Below are 24089 nucleotides of genomic sequence, written 5' to 3'. Positions count from 1 at the left end.
CATTTTTAAGTTTAACTCCAGGCAAAAATATACTGCATCCATTTTAGTTTTGGATACTAAGGAAAGGTTAACAAGCCTGTGGTGTTTGATTTGCTGTGTCTTTATTCAGATTTCACCTCACTTTATGTCCCTATAATTGGATTTATTTTTTAAAATACTTATTGTTGAAACAAGGATTGGTGACAGAGCTTCAGCAAAGACACATTTTCCCCGTGATAACTCTTTCAGGAGTGAATTTCCCTTCCTAGGGGTAATTTCTCTCACTTTCTGTTGTCTTACCCCGTTCTTAACTATGAGTCATTTGTAAACTGGATGTTTGTAACTCAGGAACTACCTGTATATAATTATCCACTTTTAAAGTAGACAGACACCACCATTTCATGGCACTGAAGTTCACACTATCCGCAGTTTTTCTTTTATTTATCTGAATATCTGACAACTGGAAATAACAGTTCCAGTACAAGAGAAATCCTGCTAAACTATGCTTAACTGTCTGGACCGTAATGTCTAGCTTTGCTTTGACCCCCCTCCCCAAATCAAATTTCATAAGTGAAATGCTCCAATTCCAAATTGTACTGAAAAATATTTTTCTGCTTCCTTTGTAGCTCTACAATTTCCTTTGTCCAGGAGTGACCAGAACTGTAAAATTGTATTTTTGCAGTCTCGTCATGATTCTTTCTACTGCTGTTCAAAGGCAGTATATAATTACAAGCATAGTATTGACCCATTTTTAAACAGCAAGACAGATCAACTTTTTTGCCATGAAAATGCCACTCGGCTCAGATCAACCTAATTTGCCATTTTAATGCCCATTCCCTGAATTTGAAGAGGCCCTTCTCAATTTGAATGTAATGTGTTTTTGTCTTAAGCACACAAACTGAGCATAAACAGCAAACACAGCCCTCCCTGCTTACACACAATTTATTTACTTATTTATTTATAACATTTATAATCCGCCCTTCTTACCTCGAAGGGAACTCAGGGCAGAGCACAACATATATACGGCAAACATCCAATGCCGGAACATAAATAAACTATAAACATAAACACTGAAATCAGTTATTTCCACTTTAAAACCATTGTTTCCTATGGTTGCTTTATTGCACTGTCCCAAAGGTTGGTCCTACAGCCAAGTTTTTACCATCTTTCTGAAGGACAGGATGGAAGGGGCTGATCTAATCGCATCAGGGAGGGTGTTCCATAGCTGAGGGGCAATAACTGGGAAGGCTCTCTCTTGTCCCCGCCAAGTGCGCCTGTGACCTTGGTGGGACCGAGAGCAGAGCCTCCCTGGAAGATCTTAATCTCCGCGGTGGTTCATAGATGGAAATGGGTTTGGACTAGTAGATTGGGTCAGGGCCTTTTAGGGCTTTATAGGCCAAATTTAGCATTTTGAACTGTGATCGGTAACAAACTGGCAACCAGTGGAACTGACACAACATGGGAGTTGTGTGCTCTTAGTATTTTAGATCATTTATAAACCCACGTTACAAATACCCCATATGGACCCCTAAGGACCCCGATATCTGACATTCAAACAGATGTATGTTTTAAATGAAAAAAAGAAAAACAAAGACCAACAGTCCAAACTTTATTGACAACAGTGTTTTATTCATACCTACAAAAGAAAACAAGATGGTATCAAAAGGACAATTTACAAACTAATAGTAACATAGCTTTTTAGTATGCTGTGCCTGAACACCACAGAGCTATGAATCTCTCCATTCAAGTCTTTGTTAATACAACAGGAATGTGTTCAAAATACCAGCAAGGGTTGAAAGTGACCACTGATCCCACCCAGAGAAGCCTCTGAAGTTCAGAATCTAAAACGTTTTAATGGTAAAACATCCAAAATGACTTATCTGGAAGGAAAGAAAAGACGGATTGGTGTTTTTATAAATGCTTACTAGGGAAATAACAGACATTACCACATTGTCAGCAGGGCTCTTTAGGTGGTAAGTGGAACCAAGCCGCACCAGGTGGATTGCAAGTAGTATATGCCCCAGAGCATGCAATGGTTGGCTCATACTTTGCCTGGCTGAGCATGAAATGCTTCTGGGCTGCAGTTAACCTATAATAATGCACTGCAAGGCCCCACCACATTTTTATGGCTGCAAAAATTGCTAAAGGCTAATATTTTCCTGAAATTCCTCTACGAACAGTGGAAAATATGCATTCTCCCCATATACCCTTTGCTTGTTATTAAATTCTGCATGAACTGCAAATTGCTCCACAATAGTTTTCAGGGAGGAAACAGATTAGGAAGTGTTCAGAAAATGAATGTTCTTTTCTGATCTTTTTTAGCATTGAATTTACCAGGCTTCTCCTTTTGCTAACTGACAATTACAGAAGTGAAGCAAGAGGATTTTTTTTTTTAAAAAAAATACCTGGAAAACGTTTCCTTCCCATAGTCTGTGCCAACAACCTACCTGTATATTGCATGAAGACACTCAACTGACTTATTGTTCCCCAGTTGTCTGAGGAACACAAATCAAAAATACATTTTTATAAGCCAAACCCACATTGTATTAACAGGCCTGTCTTATTTGATTAAACTATATACATTTACCAAAACAAAAACAAAAGGTAACACTTCAGCCAAACATTCTGTCTCTCAAAAAGTACTTAAGTGATCTCTTGCCAAGCTCTCTGAACATTGCAGGTGCATCGTGAAAGCAAATTATGACCACTTCTGCTAAGACTCACAAGACATAACCCTTAATACTCAAGAAATTATCCTGACCCTCTCCCATCCCCACTTCATCTAAAAGCTTGCTTAGCTTGAAGGGGGGGGGGGGTTTAAGATTGAATGGAAGTGTTTCACTACAGTTCCATTCTTTCCTAAGAGTTCCTACAATACTACCTACCTGTAAAAGCTGAGTGTAAAGACAGCAGAAGAAATTCAACTCAAAAGCCAAAAAAGCCCTACTCAAACCAGAATATGAACGTAGCTCCAAAAGGGTTCAGATTCCATTTAGATTAAAAGAATTCTTTAAGATGTTATGCAAAAGAAGTGAAACATTTTATCAGTATATTGATATTTTGAACTTGGCCAATACAAAGTATTTTAAAAAGACGCTCCCTCCCCATTTTGCTCAAGTGCAAACATAACCAACAAAAGAAACTTGAAGCAAGATTGGTTTTGTAATCCCAAGTGAAATCCCCTTACTAGTAATTTAATAGCCAAAGAGAAACCCAATTAATTAAAAAAATACAATATTGTGATTAAACCTAAAGAGAAAGTACATTACAACAGAAAGGGACACTCATATCCAACACTCTTGCATCCTTTTCTCCAAAGGGATGATAAGACATTTAGGAGTTGCAAAAAGGCAAACCAAATTAAATGTTCCTTTTAATATTATTTCTGGAGAGCAGATGTTTGGAATAACCACATGTTGTGTCACTTATGCTAAACCCAAGGCTTCAGTTTGATTATTGTTGTAGAAAACAAAGTCTCAAAGTTAAACAGAGTAAGCAAAAATCACACCACCTTTAATATTCTGTTAAGGGAGCACTCTTAGCACCAGCTTTCTTGATGATTACAGCACGGAGAAGTTGTCCTCTCTGCAGCAAGTTCTCATACACAAGCCTCAGACACAATGACAATTGGACTGGGACGTATCTGCCTTCTAAGAATATTTTCCTTTTGAGAAAGAAAACAATCATTCTAGATTGCAACATGCAAGGCCAAAATATGTAAAAATTAACTTTTCCAGTCAATGCTAATTTTAAAAACAAAATCATTCATATGGACTGGGGATGACTCTATGGGTAGAATTTGGGTGGCTCTACATTTAACCTGCTCAGGGAAAACATCACAATGGGAAGGTGGGGAGGAAAAGGAGAAAGGGATCTTAAATTGCAAATCTTGACTGGCAACCACTAAAATAAATGGGTTCATTTGCGTGAAGGTGGAGGGGGTGGTGGAGGTGGAGGATATTGGTAGTTGGCACTCTGTCCCATATAGCCCATTACGTTGGTGCCTGGAGGCTGAGGAAACTGCTGAGACATGAGAGGCTGTGGCTGTTGGCCTGAACGGCCCATCCCTGCATACTGCTGCTGACTGGTGCTTTGTGAGGTTCTCCCAGTGGTGGTAGTGCTGGTTCCACTATACCCAGCAGTACCATATTCTGCCCCGTAGCCACTTGTGCCATAAGCAGCTGTTCCATAAGCTCCCTGGGCATAACCATACTGGCCCTGCTGTGCCCCAAATGCAGAATTTGCATTCCCATAAGCACTACCATAGCCCTTGCTGGCTCCATTGGCAAAACTGTCACTGCGGTCGCGGTCCCGGAAGCTGCTAGAGTCTCTTCGGCCATCTTTAACACCCCGGAGCCTCCGCTCACACTCTTCCTGGTACATCAGGTTAGGGTTGTTGGAAGAATTATTCGAACGGTAACGAGAGCGACCACCTGGTAACATACAGGCCTCGATTTAATATAATGCTAAAGAGCTCAAATCAAAAGCTTTGTAACACTGAAACAAATTTTATCTATTCATGCAAGCCATTTACTCTTTTTCACATGATTCAGTTACCCATTTCATTATCTATAAAAATCTGGGTTGTTGTAGGTTTTTTCGGGCTATATGGTCATGTTCTAGAGGCATTATCTCCTGACGTTTTGCTGCATCTATGGCAAGCATCCTCAGAGGTAGTGAGGTCTGAGGTCACTGCCTCTGAGGATGCTTGCCATAGATGCAGGAGAAATGTCAGGAGAGAATGCCTCTAGAACAGGGGTCCTCAAACTAAGGCCCGGGGGCCGGATGCGGCCCTCCAAGGTAATTTACCCGGCCCTCGCTCAGAGTCAACCTAAGTCTGAAATGACTTGAAAGCACACCACAACAACAATCCTATCTCATCAGCCAAAAGCAGGTCCACAGTTCCCATTGAAATACTTATAAGTTTATATTTGTTAACATTGTTCTTCATTTTAATTATTGTATTGTTTTTAAGTGGTTTTTGAACTAAAATAAGATATGTGCAGTGTGCATAGGAATTCATTCATGTTTTTTTCAAATTATAATCCGGCCCTCCAACAGTTTGAGGGACTGTGACCTGGCCCTCTGTTTAAAAAGTTTGAAGACCTCTGCTATGGAACATGGCCATATTGCCTGAAAAAACCGACAACAACCCAGTGATTCCGGCCATGAAAGCCTTTGACAATATATAAAAATCTGCTTTCTCTGATATAAGGGGATAGAATGATACTGTAAGTTGCTTTGAGACTCCTTTTCAGAGAAAAAGCAGGATATAAATAATAATAATCTTAAATCCTTTATGCTTGTTGTGAAGAATTGTAGACAAGAAAGGAGAAGCTGCAATATCCAGGGAAGCTTTGGTCTTTTAGTCACTTGTTTGAAACAACATCCTGTGTGATTTGGACCACTATATCCAACTGTGCTTCTAAAATGACGGACTCCTCTTCAAATCACATAGCAATGTTTTATAAAAGAAATTTAACAGCTGAGATTTTCCAACTTTCCATGATCCTCTGTGTATTTATGAAGCAAGGTCGATATATTCACATGTCTCTCTGCCACTAAAACCATTGGCATGACCATACATAAGGAAATGTGCTACTATATTTAATTACATTGGGTCTTTCTCCAGTCTGAGTCTCAAGGTTGATTAACAAAAGTTAAAACAGATTCAGGGAAGGAATACAATATAACATCAAGTAAAGGTGATGCAGAGAAAAACAAACTTATGTTAGAATATGACAGAAAAAGTAGATTTGATTGAACCTCTGGAAGATAAAACACATATACTGTCAGCATGTAAATCTATCAGTGTAATTCTCCAAGTGGTTCAATCAATGAAAGCATCACTTGGTAACAACATATTTAATGCAACTATAGCTAAATTCAATACAGAAATAGCAAAATCTCTTACCTCCGCCACCACCACCACCTCTATGGTCTACAAGCTGCATCAGTTTAGGATTAATGGCCTGATTGGCTTCCTCCAGTACTTTTATTAGTTCTCTAGCTTGTTTCAGATTTCCTGGTGTGAAGAATGTGTAGGCAGTGCCCTTGTTGGTGCTACGGGCAGTACGGCCAATTCTGTGCACATAATCCTCCGAACTGTTTGGATAGTCGTAGTTTATCACAAACTTTACATCTTCCACATCTTGTGATGCAACCAAAGCACAGTAAGGGGTTCAGGAGAGGGTAGTGGAGGAAGGATGTGCCAACAGAAGGTGGGGACCACAAATGCAAGTAACAGTAACAAGAGAAAAGAAAAAAGTTAGTAGTTGAAAGCAAAAATGACAGTACAGACTCTTCCCAACAGAGCAAAAGGCTAAATTGATATATTATCTAATATATTTATATGTCCAAGGGGACCACAAATTTGTGCTCCAAAGCTGACCAGCCAAAGCAGCTCACCATTCCTCAAAATCATCCACCCTTTGCTGCATGCACATCTAGAAAACATACATTAGTGATGACTGAATATCTCACTTGTGGAATAAAGGCAATTTTACTCCACAACAGCCTATTTAAAAATAAACAATGTGCTTCTCTTTTTACAGACACAGCAAACTGGAATGGGCAAGGAAAACAACTGCCAAATGCCTTTAACTCTGTTAGGAGAAGTCTTCAAATCTCGTAACACTTACCTTCCAATCACCACAAAGTTTTAACAGGCATTTTTCCCCAGAATTTTTTGTAATAGCTAAAATAATCTTTGTTAGCTTTTATCACTTAAAGTATCCCAGTTCTAGCAGAGGTATAGGTTCCCAATTTGGGACAGTAAACAACTGGAGTGTTTAAATCTTCCTTCTTAAAAGGTGCACCTTACTAACTGTTGGATCACAGTATTGATCTCAGTTTGACTTCTAGCATAATACTGTCTGCAGATAACTCAAATATGAAAAGATAATCTCAGATATATTCAAAGCTTTAAGAAAAAAATCTGAGATTTCTAAAGCACAGAGTAAATAACAACGCACTCAATTTGTCAAACATCCAGAAAAGGCAATTTTACATTAAAAGCTACAACTTTCACTAGCAAAAAATAAATCTGCATTTTACAGAGAATATTTAGATATATCCAAGATAAAACACAGATTGACTTTCCTTTTAAAAATGAGAAACATTCCCTGTTTTGTTACCAGACCGATGCACACTCCCTCCTCCTGTGGGAAATCGCTGCAGCCGATCCCGTCTCTTTGCCTTTTATTTTTGGCGGCCTCCTTTCGAAAACTCCGCCCTCTGACACGGGACCACTGGAGCGCGGGGAGCATGCATCGAGGGTCCATGGCAGCGAGGAGAAGTCCCCACACACGCTCGCTCTGTGAACTGGTTTGGATGCTTCTCTGTAGCCCCATTTGCTGCCAAGCGCCTGAGAACCTGGGTTCAGGTAAACGCTTCAGGTCCTCCAACGCTTGCTGTCCCCTCACAGGGCTTAAAGGGGGCAGTTGTCAAAAAGGAAGGTGCTAAAATTACATCCAAAAGATCAGGCTGCATCTATTGCCCAGACTGCATCAATTTCCAATAAAAGGATGGGGCGGGGGAAATACAAGTGGGTTGCAGTAGTGGCAAATGGGTGTTGCGTCTGTTTCTTATTACAGCGAGGGGGCGCTCCTCAATCTTTCCAGGCTCCAAAGTCCTGAATCACACCAAAAAGTGAGAAGGCAGATTTTCACAGGGGCAGCGCGAGTCTCCAGCTAGGCTCCTTGATGCAAGTATCTCAAAGGGCAAGAGTTAATGTAAGGGCAGGATAATATACTGAGTGGATTCACATCTTCACAGCTAGGGCTTAACAGGCATCTGACAAGCACCAGGCTATGGGGCCTCAGCACATCCCATCGTGTACATCCATTAGCAAAGTAGCTACCATGAGTATCAGGAAGCATAGTCTTGTTAGAAAACAGAGACTGACATGAAGGCATCAGTGATGGATTTTGGTAGGAAGAAAAAAGAGAAAGAAAAAAAATTCAGGGCAATTATTACCCTAGAAAGATGTTTATCAGATAATATATACTATCTGATGGGGGAAGGGAGGAGAAGGGAACATTACTTTTAAAAAAGTTACTTGCTATCTGTCTTGCACTGATTGTCAATCATAGTATTTCTTCAGAGGTTTAATAGATTCAATTCTTGATCATTCTGATAAGAAATACACCTGACTCACTGGGGGATGCATATCCACTGAGGTGCCCTAGAAAGTGACTGAACCACTGAACATTAACTGGGAGGGACAGAAAACTAAGAAACACCATCATCTAGAGAGCTGCTTTGACCACCAATGTAGATATGTCCCCAGACCTGCACTGAGTGATCGGCAGCTGATATCAAAGTTTCTGTTAAAGAAAACAAACAAAAAGAAATTTAATGATTTAACTTTAACAGAGTGAAGTGTAACCAAGTTTTTTTTTAAAAAAAGAAAAACAGTGCAGAGGGGAAGCTCTTCTTGCCTGAGGATTACTCACAAAGTAGCCATTATGGGGGACTCAACTTACCTGGAAGAGTTTTCTGAGTCCAATATTCATTTGAGAGGAAGGAAAAACCCTGGTGACTCATCCAAAAAAAGGTGCGCGCCCCTGTTCTATGTTTTAGGTAGAAGCCTTCACTTTCCAGGAACTTGGAGGAATTCGTCCAGAGGTTTGCCAGTGAGTTAATACATTTTTTACAATGTGGCAAACTCTGGGCCCCAAAACAAGCCAATACGTCATTTAGTAACAAGAAACAGACTCGGGTACCTTTTTCCCCACAGCCTCATTGAAGTGGAGAAGACAGAACAGGGAGACTGTTTTCTTTAAATAGTATCCAAATGAGTTGTTTTGGGGAAATATATGAGAAAAGGGCTGATTTTTAATTGTCTAGGCAAGATGCACAAAGAAGCTACCAGCACATAGCAAGCCTGTTTAAAAAAAATACTGCCAAGGAAAATCTTTCATTAAAGAAAATCTGGCCTCACCCCTTCTCCTAACAGGTCCAAGTTCTACTGGCACAGATCCAGACATGACCCCAGAGGACAGAGACTGAAATCCATGTGAACACCTCTCCAAAAGGGACAAATCAAAGGATGGCATGGGGGACATTTGCACTGAGTGAGAAACGACTACCAACTTTTGTCATATGGTCATCACTTTTAAGGGGAACTACAAACAAGCTGACTTTTGATATTTTTTAAAAAATACCTGAAAGTGATAGAAGCTCATGTATTGAACCAAAGTCCCTCTGAACAACCTAAAGGACTATTTCACTGATTCTGTGGGACATATGCTACGAAGAGTCAGTCCACTGAACTAAGGATTACCAAACAGACTCTATTACCACATATTACCTTCTTCCATATTTCTCTAATACCTACAGTGAATGTAGAATCTGACATTTCTGACCATATAAGATGCAGAACATAGTGACCAGGATAAAAATGTTAAAAGAGATTTGTTTACTCAAGTATCCAAGAGAAACTATGTTTGTACTACTGAAAGAAAATCCTTGTAGCTTTCATTAAACCTCAGTAGTTCCATTCTAGGAGGAAAAGTGAGATAGAACACTTGAGTGTAAAAATCCGAATTATGTTCAGATGTGAAGCAGTGTTTCAGTAAGGGTAGATCTATCTAGTATGTTAAGGTGTAATGATGTTAGTGGAGATAAAGGGGTTTTAAAAAGCTGTCTGCTCTGCCACTGAGTAATTACAAACAACAACTTAGTGCCTGTCATCCAGCTACAAAAGCTGGAGCTGGGAAAGGAGATGGGTGTGTTGAAACAATTGGGCTGAGTAATTGGACGTCTCTTCTCCCCACTGGCGATCGATTAGTCATGCCTAGGCCTTGCTGCAGACCAAAGCCTGTTCACTAGGAGCAGGAAGAGATTTTGAATATGAAAGAAAAAAAAAGATCAATGTTAAAAAAGGCATTTCACATGTTGGGGAAAGCAACGCTTTATAATTCTTAGGAACAAAAGTCTCAATCTAAAGAAAAGACCTGGAAAACAGGTCAGAGGAACCCATGTGTACAAACCTAGACCACGTGACGCAACATCTGTGGCAATGAGGATCGGAGCCTTGCCAGAACGGAATTCTGAAAAAAGAGAATCTGTTGTGATGTACACTTAACAGCCACAAAACTATTTGAAAAACACAGTCTGTATGTTTAAATTGGAAAGTCCAAAAATTAGACTTAAGATTTCACACCGACTCATTTTATGGATGTTTGAAATTTATTATCTAGATATAGCTTTGAATATTACTTTTCAAAGCTGTATTTGCCCCCCTTCATATTTCCATTACAAAGTACCTCAATGTAAACAGTGAAACTAATGTTTAAAAAAGTTTTGAAAGTACGTTCAGCATTTAGTCACAATCATTGTTTGTTAATCATACCATCCACAGATAAAGCATTCGATGAAGCCAGCTAGTTTTTTCATCGTACATACCATTAAGCACCCAATCTCGCTCTGGTTGACTCTTATCTCCATGAATGCACATAGCTGGCCAACTACAAAAAACAAAAAGATTCCCATTAGTTTGAGCTTGTGCCTGGCACAAGTGCCAGGTACAGTAACATGTTACACAACACTGAAGTACATGGATTCAATAATTAATAATTATACAAAGAACTTAATGATTTTAAAAACAAATATGGCCAATTAGGAATGTCTTTTGGACACAGAAAAAAAAACATTGGGAGAAACACAATTCTAAAGATTTTGAGGAAATGTGGTCATAAAAGATACTGCTAGAGACTACATCAGATAAAGGTCCCTGTGATGATGCCAGCAAAAACTATAGGAATCATGGAATGTTACAGCCTCCTTTAGTTGGACCACAATTATAGCTTGTGTGTTTGGAAGAACTCGTCCGTGTAAGCTCTCAAATTTCACTACTCTCATCCTTCCACATTTGCAAGTTCAACTTTTGTGGATTTGAATATTTGTGGACTTGGTACTGTGGTCTCTCTGGGTTCTCCTTGGGGGCTGTGGTCAATCTTCAGTGGAAGGTGACCATTGGGTTGTCTTAAGAGGGACCTGTTCAAATTAGGGCTGAAAAACCTACCCATCTCTACGCATTCTTCGAGTGAGATCATCACATCTTCTTTTGGTTTCCACAAAAATAATTGTCTTGTTCTCTTTTTCAGCCATGATTTCTTCCATCAGTTGTATTAGTCTTTTTGGGAGGGGGGAATTATACAAAAGGACAGATTGAATACAAAAAATAACTTTAAATGTTGAGAGATAAAGTCACTCTTGAAATGTTAACACATTCATGGATATTCTGTTTTACTTCAGTCAGTATCATAGAGATGTTGACTGATGCAAATCCCTCATCCAAGCCAGACATTTGGAAAACAGGCACTTTGGAACTGTTTTCTTGTTGCCTCCCTACAAAAATGCAAAGAATATTGTTCACATTGAAATACATTACACACACAGTTTGCCCCAATATGATACTGGCTTTAATACTATTCAATTACAGTAGAGTCTCGCATATCCAACATAAATGGGCTGGCAGAACGTTGGATAAGCGAAAATGTTGGATAATGAGGGATTAAGGAAAAGCCTATTAAATGTCAAATTACTTTATGATTTTACAAATTAAGCACCAAAACATCATGTTTTACAACAAATCGACAGAAAAAGCAGTTCAATACACGGTAACATTATGTAGTAATTACTGTACTTATGAAATTTGCACCAAAACATCTTAATGTATTGAAAAAGCTGTGGATCTGGGCAGGCGGCAGACTGAGCTCTTGCCTTTTATGACTCTACTCAGAGAAGGGATTATTTCTTTTTTGATACGGGTTAAGATACTGACTTGTGGAATAAGTCAATGCAGGTTTTTGATTTTTTTTTTAAAAAAAACTAGGGGTATGTAGAGTAATTATGCACAACATTTAAATGGCATGTAAGAATTATATCTAGTAAATTGATGCAATGCATTATTTTCAATTTCTAGTTTTAATGAACACTGTATATGGGCCACTGTTCTTCCCTGTGTGCCTTAAATGCACATAATTAGGAAAGAAAACAAGTAAAATGAATACCAAGTTGTATCTGACACTATCAAATCTCACCACACAGTGCTACACTTAAAAGGGATTAATTTGCAAGCAAACTGAGCAGAATGTAAGAGCATCCATACTTATGATCCTTCTCGCTTTCCATGCATACATCCACTATTTGCAGGATATTATGATTGGCGCTCAATTCCAGATTGCCCACGTTGATCTGGACATAGTCATGCAAGAAATCCTCAGCCAACTGGCGCACCTCCTTTGGCCAAGTGGCACTCCACATTAGAGTCTGTCTGTCAGGCTGAGAGGAAAATTGTATTATTTGGGTGATGCTCTTTAAAATGAGACTCCAATAGAAATTAATACAGCAATGCTTTACTTACCCGTATTTGATCAACTATTTTACGAATTTGAGGTTCAAAACCCATATCTAGCATTCTGTCAGCCTCGTCCAGTACAAGGTATGTACATCGACGAAGGTTAGTTTTCCCTGCTTCCAAGAAATCAATTAGACGTCCAGGTGTAGCAATGCAAATTTCAACACCTTCCAAGCAACATTTGGGAAAGAGAAAAAGCAAATATTTTAATCGTTTTTAGACTTTTCAGGTTAAAAATCATAACAAATAGCTGAACAAAGCAGCCAGCTACGATCAGTATTGCAACTTTCATGTCCTGTTCCTCAGTTTTTTTCACAATAACCGATGTGACTTTCAGGGACTCCTACAGGTCCACAATGCCATGAAGAGTCCGTCCACTAAACTAAGAATTACCACAACAACAATTTAACCATATTGTTGTTGTTATTGTTATTATTATTTGTAGACCGCTCTATTTCCCCAAAGGGACTCAGGGCAGTTACCAACATGTATAGCAGACATTCAATATTCAGTGTCAAAAGGGAAGACATAGAAACAAATTACATCTGGACAGACCACATCCAGCAATATGAAAATAACCTGATTTCAACTTAATAACAAACAAAATAATTGACAATGAAAGCTTACAGCCCCCCCCCCCCCACACAATGACCAACAGAAAATACTGAATGGGAGATAGGAAGATGAGAACCGTAGTCCACCCACATCTGGATAGGCCTGTGCCCGCCCCCCCCCAACCCAAATGATGGCTCTGGGCCAAATGTGGCACCCAGGCCCAACGTGGATAACTTTAAGTACTGGGGGATTGACCTGGACAGTGGGAATTGTAGTCCACCCACACCCAGAGGGCCCTGTGACTTCAGCCAATAACAGATCAAGACCAAACTTGATACAGAGATCCACCGTGACCAACTTCAATGACTGATTTAGTTTGCGGGCAATGACAGAGGATGATGGGGATTGTAGTTCACACACATCCTTAATGCATTTCCTAATGGGGCCATTCATACAACCCAAAACTAAACCATAACTTTTCCTAATGTTTTTGCTTACCCAAACCCTAACCCAGGCTCTGCAACACAGGTACTGAAGCAAATGGGGAGGGGGAGAAGAGGTTTGTGTTCTTATGTTCAAAATGGCCTCCAGGAGGCCCGGAGAGCTCCAGAAAAGGTTTAGACATGGTGAAAATCCCTTTCACCATGTCTAAACCTTTTCTGGAGCTCTCCAAGTATCTAAATAAATATTATCAAAATGTTTTAAGCATTTTAACTTAAAACATCCTAAAATGCTTTCCAGGGAGCCAGGAAAGGTCCAAAATTTTAGGAAAAGATGATGGCAGTGAACTCTCCGAGGAGACTTAGGGATAAAATCTGATATTTCCAATGTTCATCCTTTCATACTCCAAGGGAGACTTTGGGGGGGGGGGGTTTCAGGAACATCCTCCTGATACAAAGTATGGTCAATACATAGTTAAAAACAATTGCAAACAAAATATAATTGATTTTATTCCCTTGGTACTGCACTACCCCTAAAGAAAAGGAAATTTGGAGGAAATCAGCTCCTTTTCAACTAGTTTCAAGAACCAGACATGACATTCTATTAACTTCAGTGGGAGCATGAAAAAGCCTTCACCCCACTTTAACTTATCATTTATTTTAAATTTTTAAATGATGTATTAAAGCTGAAATAATTGGTATGTTACAGCCATAATATGTAATATGAATCTACAATGTATTACCTCTTTCTAAGTCCCTGATTTGGGGACCCTTGGGTGCTCCTCCATATATGCAGGTGCTCTTCAGTCTTGAACATTTACCATAATCATCAGCCACCTGTTGGACTTGCTGGGCCAACTCTCGGGTAGGAGCTAAAACCAAGCACTGCAAAGGAAGGGCATCAAAAATATTGAGTGGCAATTGATTCAAGGCTAATGTGTGTAATATGATGAGCAGAGTATACACAGAAAGGAAAGCAAAAGTAAAGTACTCACAATTGGACCATCTCCTCTTTCCAAATATGGCTGGTGATTGATGTGAACAATTGCTGGCAATAAGTACTAAAATAAAAAAGAATATATATTTATTAGAGGAGATAAATAAGACAGCTGATTTAAGCCAATAGTTTATTGATATTTTTTAAGAACTGATATATAATTGCAGTTGTCCATGAATAAAGTTTAAAGAAGAACTCACGCCAGCTTTTCTCAACCCTATTAAGCTGGAGGAAACTATTTCCAGATCTCAGGAAGCTTCTACATAAAATGTTCACAACCGGAATATGCAGCTTTTCCCCTCCTTCCCATTACATCTTCTTGTCAAAACTCAAGAGTTCTAGGGGACCCTGGTTGAGAAATATTTCAAAAAGCAATCAAACCGATTGTCAGAGGACTCCTTTAATGGAAGATGGGAGGAAGGAGAAGCGTTCCATGTTCTAATGTTTATGGTTCCCAATATCTTCAGTCCTACATACATTTTGCACTAAGTTTGTTAATTCTTTCACTAAATAGACTGTGAACACAGGCAAAACAGCAACATCATCATTCAGCCGATTAGACTAAAACAGTCAAGCAGCAGAGCAGGAGTAAGATGTTTTATCAGCAGAGCCTAGGGTGCTGCTGGTATAGTCACACGTACATGCATATGACACTGATATACAAAGGAACATATGTACTATGAACATGTCTTTTGTTCACTGACACTATTCAACCATAAACAATGATGAATATTATACAATCTGCACTGCACCACTCAGGATTAATGGGGATGTTTGTGAATGCTTCCTTAGTTAAAATATGGTAGAAGTCTAGGACTGCAGCCTGTCTATACTTTCATGGACACAAATTTCAATAAAAAGTGGGACTTAATTGTTTAGGTAAATACATGCAGCACAAGGCCACAGGATACAAAACAGGAAGGATTTCACCCTTCTATCTTTCAGGCATATGGGCAATCTTCATAGGAGGTTCCATAGTCAATACACAATTTAAGATTTACATACAAATTCAGCATGCAGGCTTCTGGAGGATTTATAGTTAGGAATGATGAGCTTTTGAATTTACTCTCACAAATGACATGTTAGCCATAGCTGAAAGGGGGTAAAACTGCTTCTTGCTTCATAGCAGGGATGAGTTCAGCATGGCCCAGGAAGCCCCATTCCTACTTGCTATGCTTTGGGCAAAAATGTACAAATACACTCTCTGAAGTTCAATACAGCATTTTGCCCCGTTTTGACTTCTGCCTTTGAAGAATTCCCATCTCTTGCTAGGACAGGGTTGTGGTAAAATGCTATACCCATGTCCCCCCTCCCAGCCCCAAGGACTGAACTAACTGGTTTTGGTCAGAATTCTTAGATTCTAGTGGTGTATGTAATCCTTAGATCTCTAAAGGTCATTGTAAAGAACCTCCGACAATGCTAATGAAACTGCCACCAAAGTGTAAATAAACGCTACCAACTAGTGAGGAAACGCCTGAGTTTGGGAGAGAGAAGCCATACGATTTGTAAAAGGCTCTGGTATTAAAGTCTCTGTTTATGTTGTGAGGTAATTTTGGTAGAGTGGGTGCACCGAACGTAAAATTGATGGAGATGAGGCAGTTTTAAAAACCAAAGAGAACAAGTTTATTTTTAAACAAAGCGAATGGTTGCAATATGAAGATGTTTAGCTTGGCATATACTTGATGGTTACATGTAACTGGGTTGTGATACAATTCAGACTTTCGATGTTACAACTTATAAACTCTTGCTGTGGTGAAGCGCTTTATTAGCCAGTGTTCCCTGCTGTGAATATACTCTCTGTTTGATCTATACTGGATCAAATCACAGATCCCCAGTCTTCCACCGACTGGCGATCCTAGCAAGCCTCTGTTAGTTCTTTCCAACCAAAGCAATCTAACAGAGTTTTCCCCTTCAGCTCCCTAGCTGAAGAAATATTCACTATTCACGAACACTAAACCTAACTCTACACTTCTTCACTCCTCAGAGTCTCTTCCCTGACTCTGCTACTCTCTGAGTCTCTCACTCTGACTCTGCTGCTCTCTCAGAGTCCCTTTCCTGACTCTGCTACTCTCTCAGAGTCTCTCTTCCTAACTCTGCTACTCTCTCAGAGTCTCTTCTCCTGACTGAACTTTAACTGTCACTTTCTAAAACCTTTTTCTCTCTAAGCTCCTCCCACCTCCTCTTCTGCCTTGTCTCCATGGCAACACATCTCTCACAGCCAGGCCGCTCCAGCCTTAGGCAACCAATGTAAAACATAAATACAGTTATAAACACATTATAATAAACACTTCTGTACAGTCATCAATTTCCACTTTAAAGAAACATGTAAACAAAATTATTCTACAAAAAAATTACAAAAATACATACTGCCAAGGTTTTTCCAGAGCCAGTCTGTGCAATTCCCACCATATCACGACCACTAAGAGCCAATGGGAAACCCTGACACTGAATTGGAGTGGGCTCTGTAAAATGTTGGTCGATCAGGACATCCATTACATATTCTAAAAGTTAAAACAGAAATGTACATACAAAATTAGGACAGAAAAATACAAAGCACTTGTGACAATTCATTCTAACAATTATGTGCCAATTAGTTCCAGAAAGTAGTTTCCCCAAGCAATTTGTTTGTTTCTACCATCCAACACTAAAGCTTAGCCACACAACAAAATACTCACGTGGAAAGTTACACTGGTGGAAGGCAAATACTGGCTTGGGGCAACCATCTGATCCTCGAATTGTAATCTCTTTCTTTCTTCTCAGTTCATCCATCTCATACTAGTTAGATGAGAGAAAAAGTCAAGAAAAACCTTGTGAAAAGTAACAACAGTCTTTCTTTATGTTGGCAGTCATTAAGAAGCAGGTGATTCCCTTCATTTCGAGAAGCACAAATATTTCTTATGCTCTCTAAGTAGGCACAAACCTTCTACAATAATAAAGTTCTACTCAAAACAGACTGCTCTGATACAAATATTTTTTCTCACTGTTAAGTTTTCTTTTCACAAAGTTATCAAATTCATTCTTAAACTGGAATTAGAATTCATGTTGAAAATTCTACTGAACGTACCAATGAATAAATTCATTAAATAAAAAAACTATACTAGTAAGCATGACACATTTATTCATCATAGTTCTTGGTTCACTTGGTCATTATCTATAAATTACTTCTCTGAATTACTGCCACCAAAAAATTAGAACTATTATATTTAAGACACAAATGTAGTTCAAGTCACATTTAAAAAGTAGAAATATGATAAATATGACAGTTTAGACCAGGGGTCCCCAAACTAAGGCCCGAGGGCCGGATACAGCCCTCCAAGGTCATTTACCCGGCCTTCGCTCAGGGTCAACCTAAGTCTGAAACAACTTGAAAGCACACAACAACAACAACCCTATTTCATCAGCCAAAAGCAGCCCCAAACTTCCCATTGAAATACTAATAAGTTTATATTTATTAACATTGTTCTTAATTTTAATTATTGTATTGTTTTTAAGTGTTTTTTGCACTACAAATAAGATATGTGCAGTGTGCATAGGAATTCATTCTTTTTTTTTCAAATTATAATCTGGCCCTTCAACAATTTGAGGGACCGTGACCTGGCCCTCTGTTTAAAAAGTCTGAGGACCCATGGTTTAGAAAGTTTTTTTCTATCAACACAATGTTTATCATCTTATGGAAAACAATTTGAGCACATTCAAAATGTTGATTTAGAAAAGTTAAAACAGCTCATGATGCAACCACATCATATCTTGGAATATGAATCACACATATAATAAACAGATTCCAAGCACGGACTGTAGAGGCAGTGGCAATTTGGGTCAAAATCAGACTTCAAGTGACTAAGCTTACAGGTCTTGCAAACTACCTTTTTTCTGTATTCACTCTACCATAAAAAGAATGGAATAGAAATCACCTTGTAAAATAAACTGGCGAAACCATGGCTAGTGCAATGTAGAGAATGGCAATGCTAACTGCAGAAATAATTCTATTTACTTTTCATATACCTGGCAACACTCAACTGCAAGTATCAGAATTAGGAAAAGTCCCCTTAATTAGTAACAAAGAGAAGAACGGGAAAACATACTGGAGTGAGTCTTGCTACTTCTGGATGTTCGGAATAGAAGTTTTTCTCAAATTTGGGCAGCTCACTCAAGTCCCACTTTTTCTTACGCAGACGTTCCCCAGGGTTTCCAAACTTTTTGGGAGGAAGAGGACTGCCAAACCTTTAGGAATTACAAACAAAGAAAAAAGTTTTGACAAAGACATTTTAGTTTCTTTATTGTGCATTGATCTGAGGAAAAATGTGTGGAAAATGTCACATTTCTTCATTTAGTGACTGAACTTAAAACCACAAAACTATCTCTCTAACCATTTGACCTGCAATACCTCTAACAACAAATGTGAGACAAAACATAAATTGTTATTTACGTAAACAAAAAAGTTATGCTTCAGAAAATAAAGATGCTACCATGATATAATTGTTTGTAAAACCCCTCAAACAATTAATTTAATTAACAAATTTGAGAAATTATTGAGGACTTATTTCCAAGTATGCACAGGATCATAACCAAAGGTAAAACTTTCTGAATGTAGTGGAATTTGATTTAAAATAAATATCTATAAGACTATGCTGTTATTAAAAAACCAAAGTAAGTTATCAGTAGCACAATCAACTTATAGAATCATAGAATCAAAGAGTTGGAAGAGACCTCATGGGCCATCCAGTCCAACCCCCTGCCAAGAAGCAGGAATATTGCATTCAAATCACCCCTGACAGATGGCCATCCAGCCTCTGTTTAAAACTTGATTCAAAACATGTTTCCTGAAGTATTATCACACTTCAATAAATATAAAAAGCAGCTCTCAGAATAATACTTGAATTGATGTTGTAGTGGTTGATGATGTTGCCCCTGGAATTGTTGTATTTTAAAGGACTGCAGTAAGATGAACACTAATCATCCCTAACTGGATACGAATCTAAACCATATTTATTAAGATAAATCTCCTTAATTTCAACAGGACATAAAACAAGTAAACATGCCCAATTAGGATTGCTGCTAACATGAAACATAAGCAGCAAATCACAAACATAATGAAATACTTAACCATGATTTGAATCTCAGCCATAAGATTGTTTTATGATGGTGTCTGTTATTGTGTTACGTTCTAATTGATTTTATTGTGTTTTGTTTTTATCTGTACTGGGCTTGTCCCTTTGTAAACCGCTCTGAGTCCCCTTGGGGAAATGGTGGTGGGGTATGAAAATAATAATAATAATAATAATAATAATATTAAAACACAAGTGCTTTCCCCATTATCTTAGATTAGCTAAATCTGGTTTATGATGTAACAGAACACCTCCATTCTAACAAGATTAGTAACTTTGCTTCTGCAGCTGTGCTTTGCTGCTTTTACAAGAGACATTGATGAGAAGCACTGCATCAGGTTCTACAAGGTATTCCATTAGACTGAGAAAGTGTGGATCTACACTGCGAACTTAACTCAGTTTAACTGTCATGGCTGAAGGCCTTGCAAAACTACACATCCCAGGATTCCATAGCACCAAGCCAGGCTTGAGCCAACGTCTGCACTCCCAAGTGTTTTGGACTTCAACTACCACAATTCCTAACAGCCAGTCGTGAGGGCTGAAGTTGGCCTATGTCTGCTTTAGGCCACAGCAATTAGCGGTGTCAAACTGCATTAATTCCACAGTGTAGATGCACCCATAGTTTAGCCCCACTTTAACTGCCATGGCTCAATGCTATGGAATCCTGGGAGGTGTAGCTTTGTAAGGTCTTGAGTCTTTTCTGCCACAAAAACAAACAAACCCAGATTGAGGCAAGGACGGTGATGACACAAACCACTGAGCACATGTGTACATTAAGAACTTTCTTTTGCATGCTTTTGTGGGAATTTGTGTGCATGGAACGACCAATGTGGGTGGGGCCTCTAAGCTGAGAGTGGGAAAACGAAAGCGAGTCTCTTCTGTCCTCCCTTCCAGAGGCCTTCGGCTCCCCCCCCCCCTTCCTGTAGGCCCACAGTCCCTTCCGCAGCCGCTCGCTCTCTCTCTCTCTCTCTCTCTCCCTCTCCCCTCCATGCCGGGACGCCATTTCCTGATCACTCAAGTTATTCTATTCGACTCAGCCTACTAGAGCGGTTGGGGCTGCAGAACATAGGGAACAAGTCCCCGGATGAAGATAGGGCGCCTCCACCACGGCTGCCAAGGAGCGAGATCAAACCTGGCTTCGTGGCAAAGAGCTGGGGCCTTCCCCCATTTCAGCTTCAGCTCGGCCACGTCAGTTCAGGCCCTATTTATGCAGACCACTTAATGCAGTTCGAAGCTGCGGTGGCCAGGTGACACATTCCCACGAAAGCGTCCAAGAAAGCCCTTAGGGTGCATCCACACTGTAGAATTAATGCAGTTTGACACTGCTATAACTGCCGTGGCTCAATGCTATGGACTCAGGGGAGTGGTAGCACTCTTTGGCAGAGAAGGCTAAAGACCTTGCAAAGTGGCAATTAACACAATTCCATAGCAGTGCAAGCTGTGTCAACCCCTACTAATTCCGCACCCTTCCATATGGCATCAGTTTGGGCATTCACCATCGGGGCATCAAACTGGAACCTAGGCTTTCTTATTTAATAATCTACACAGCAAATAATGGTTTGAAAATGATTTAGGTGGTCATTGCAGATAATAATAATGCCCCTTCCTGGTGCAGTGCCAAAGACCTTGGCCTGCACTTAAAAACAATCTGCGCTGACAAAATTGTCAGGAGGCCACCCTACCTGGATTTGTACACATTATTCACCAATACAATTAGGAGCCCCCGGTGGCGCAGTGGGTTAAACCCTTGTGCTGACAGGGCTAAAGACTGATAGGTCGCAGGTTCAAACCCCAGGAGAATGCGGATGAGCTCCCTCTATCAGCTCCAGCTCCTCATGCAGGGATATGAGAGAACCCTCCCAACAAGGATGATAAAACATCAAAACATCCAGGCGTCCCCTGGGCAACGTCCTTGCAGACGTCCAATTCTCTCACGTCAAAAGCAACTTACAGTTTCTCAAGTCGCTCCTGACACGGCAAAAAAACAAAACAAAACCCCAATACATTACACAGTTCTAGACACTTGGGAAGTGTCTTGACGTGTGATCAAATATAAAAGTCAGCTTAGTGATCTTATTTGCTGTGTACTAATCTTGTTGTGTATCTAACAACAACAACACTTTATTTATAATCTGCTCTATCTCCCCAAGTGGACTCAGGGTAGTTTCCACACAAAAAAGTGGCAAACATTCAATGCCATTAATGAAAACACACAAACCAATTCAAACCAATAATACGATAACATCACTTATAATAACTAACCAAAGTTAATAAATGAAAGCAATATAAAATAATTACTTAAAAGCATAATAAAATCTCGTTGCTCCCATTCAGAAAGGTATCATTCACTGTCTTGTGATTTTCCAAATCCTGCTGAATAAAGATTCAGCCTAAGGCTAGGCCATTTTCAGGAATGTCACAATACATATTTTTTTCTGATCCAGAAAGAAATTTTATGAGTTCCAAAACAACTAGGCTGCAATTCTAACTTGATATATTAGGAGATAAATAGAATCCAAACTGCCTTAAATGGTCAGTGTTGATCAGTGGTTCTCAACTTCTGGGTCCCCAGATGTTTTGGCCTTCAACTCCAAGAAATCCTAACAGCTGGTAAACTGCCTGGGATTTTTGGGAGTTGTAGGCCATAACACCTGGGGACCCATAGGTTGAGAACCACTAGTGTAGATGGCACTTTAGAAGTACATTTATTTTATTGTGATTCGTTTTTCAAACTTTTGGTTTATGATTATAGGTTGTACATGATGTCTTCTGCTTATAATTTTCTATATTTTTACCCCACTCTATCTCACTCCAAAGGGGACTCAGAGCGGCTTCCAGATTGGCAATAATTCAATGCCATAACAAACATAATCATACAAATACAATATACACCATACATTAAAATCAGGAGAAAAGCAGAAAAAATAGTAAACATATCAGTACATTAACACAACACAAGATTCAAAGTCATAATTCATAATGTGACTTAAAAGAGTCCACAGTATTGTGACTTAAAAGAGTCCATTGTGAGCCGCCATGAGACCTTGGGGAGAGAGGATGGGATATAAATAAAGTTTATTGTAAGTGTGACCTCAACTGACTTACATTGTAGAGCGGATGTGGGCAAACTCGGGCCCTCCAGGTGTTTTGGACTTCAACTCCCACCATTCCTAACAGCCTCAGGCCCTTTCCTGCTTAAGCGGCTGAGGGGGAAAAGGAAGGGGCCTGAGGCTGTTAGGAATGGTGGGAGTTGGAGTCCAAAACACCTGGAGGGCCCAAGTTGGCTCCCTACCTACTTTAGAGTTTGACAAAACTTCAACTGCCAGGGCTCAATGCTATAGAATTGTAGCAGCTGCAGAGGCACCAACCCCTCTTTGGCTGGAAATCCCTTTATAGAACTACAACTCCCTGGATACCATAACATTGAGCCAGAGCAGATGAAGCTAGTTTAATTTTATTGTAAACGCGCCTTCTAACTGTTTTGATATTTGCTGATGCACTGTTTTTAATATGATTTATGTTTAAAGTGTGGTTTTTTATTATTAGTCTCTCCAGGGCTAAATCCCTGGAGAAACTACAATGCCAAATAATAATAATAATAATAATTGGCATTGTAGTTTCTCCAGGGAATAAGAATTATTATTATTATTCTTTGGGCATTGTAGTTTCTCCAGGGAATAATAATAATAATGGTGTATATTGTATTTGTATGATTATTCTTCTTCTTCTTTGGGCGTTGTAGTTTCTCCAGGGAATAATAATAATAATTATTATTATTATATAATAATAAATATATACCATTATTATTATTATTATTATTCCCTGGAGAAACTACAACGCCCAAAGAATAATAATAATAATAATCATACAAATACAATATATACCATTATTATTATTATTATTCCCTGGAGAAACTACAACGCCCAAAGAATAATAATAATAATAATAATAATAATAAAACTACAGCGCCCAAAGAATAATAATAATAATCATACAAATACAATATATACCATTATTATTATTATTATTCCCTGGAGAAACTACAACGCCCAAAGAATAATAATAATAATAATAATAATAATAATAATGGTATATATTGTATTTGTATGATTATTATTATTATTCTTTGGGCGCTGTAGTTTCTCCAGGGACATAGCCGGGGGGGGGGGGGAGAGTGCGACAAATCCCTGGATTCCACAGCAATAGTGACGCAAACTGGATTAAATCGACAGTGTAGACGACCCCTTATTTCCCTCTGCTTTGATAGTGACCAAGAAAGGCCTAACGTTCAGCCTGGGAGGCCCCCTAAAGGGAGCTTTCGCGTGGCGTCCTTTGCTAGGCCTCATCCACTCACCCGCCGCGGTCTCGGTCGCGGCCTCGGTCCCCGAAGCCTCGCATCCTCGAAGGCCGAGAGTCAGTCGCCGGCGCGGGGGTTGAGAAAAGGACAACAGGCCGGCCTCGAAGGAACCAACAAGCAGCTTCTGTCTAAATCCTTTCAGAAGCAGCCTTCGGAGCTTTATTTCCTTGACTCGAGAGGCGCTTGGGGTCAAATTCCGGGCCGACTCGAGCCAGGCGCCGCTGAGGAGAACCTCCCCTGTCTTTCTTCTCCGGCCTGCTGACACAAAATGGCCGCCGCCGCCCGAGCT

At 39.5% G+C, this 24089-nt stretch overlaps 1 protein-coding gene across 2 annotated transcripts; it reads right to left on the bottom strand.

Moving 5' to 3' along the window:
• Positions 1-1587: 1587 nt before the first annotated feature.
• On the bottom strand, positions 1588-24089 carry DDX17 (DEAD-box helicase 17). Of its 2 annotated transcripts, XM_060777046.2 has the most exons (14): positions 23798-24088; positions 18421-18559; positions 17014-17113; positions 16706-16839; positions 14337-14402; positions 14085-14226; positions 12353-12513; positions 12098-12270; positions 11009-11119; positions 10390-10451; positions 9975-10034; positions 5894-6130; positions 4242-4412; positions 1588-3643 (listed from the first exon to the last, which is right to left on the bottom strand). In XM_060777046.2, exons 1-14 carry the CDS (start codon positions 23839-23841, stop codon positions 3630-3632), a joined length of 1614 nt encoding a protein of 537 aa, XP_060633029.1. In that variant the 5' UTR covers positions 23842-24088; the 3' UTR covers positions 1588-3629. The 2 variants fall into 2 exon arrangements, with proteins under 2 accessions (XP_060633029.1, XP_060633028.1); XM_060777045.2 differs by having other exon boundaries at positions 1588-4412; positions 23798-24089.

Source organism: Anolis sagrei, chromosome 5 (genome assembly GCF_037176765.1).
Source record: "Anolis sagrei isolate rAnoSag1 chromosome 5, rAnoSag1.mat, whole genome shotgun sequence".
Classification (NCBI taxonomy): domain Eukaryota; kingdom Metazoa; phylum Chordata; class Lepidosauria; order Squamata; family Dactyloidae; genus Anolis; species Anolis sagrei.
Note: the sequence above shows the minus strand (reverse complement) of the source record. Positions and strands in the feature narration are given on the sequence as shown.

Bases quoted from the DNA above. Each gene is read 5' to 3' on its own strand.
- DDX17 (XM_060777045.2), bottom strand. From the start codon at position 23,841: ATGCGAGGCTTCGGGGACCGAGGCCGCGACCGAGACCGCGGCGG. The intron at 14,227-14,336 runs GTGAGTACTTTA...CTTCCTTTGCAG, and splicing joins AAAGAGGAGATGGTCCAATT to TGCTTGGTTTTAGCTCCTAC. The intron at 10,035-10,389 runs GTATGTACGATG...CTCTTTTTTCAG, and splicing joins GCGAGATTGGGTGCTTAATG to AATTCCGTTCTGGCAAGGCT.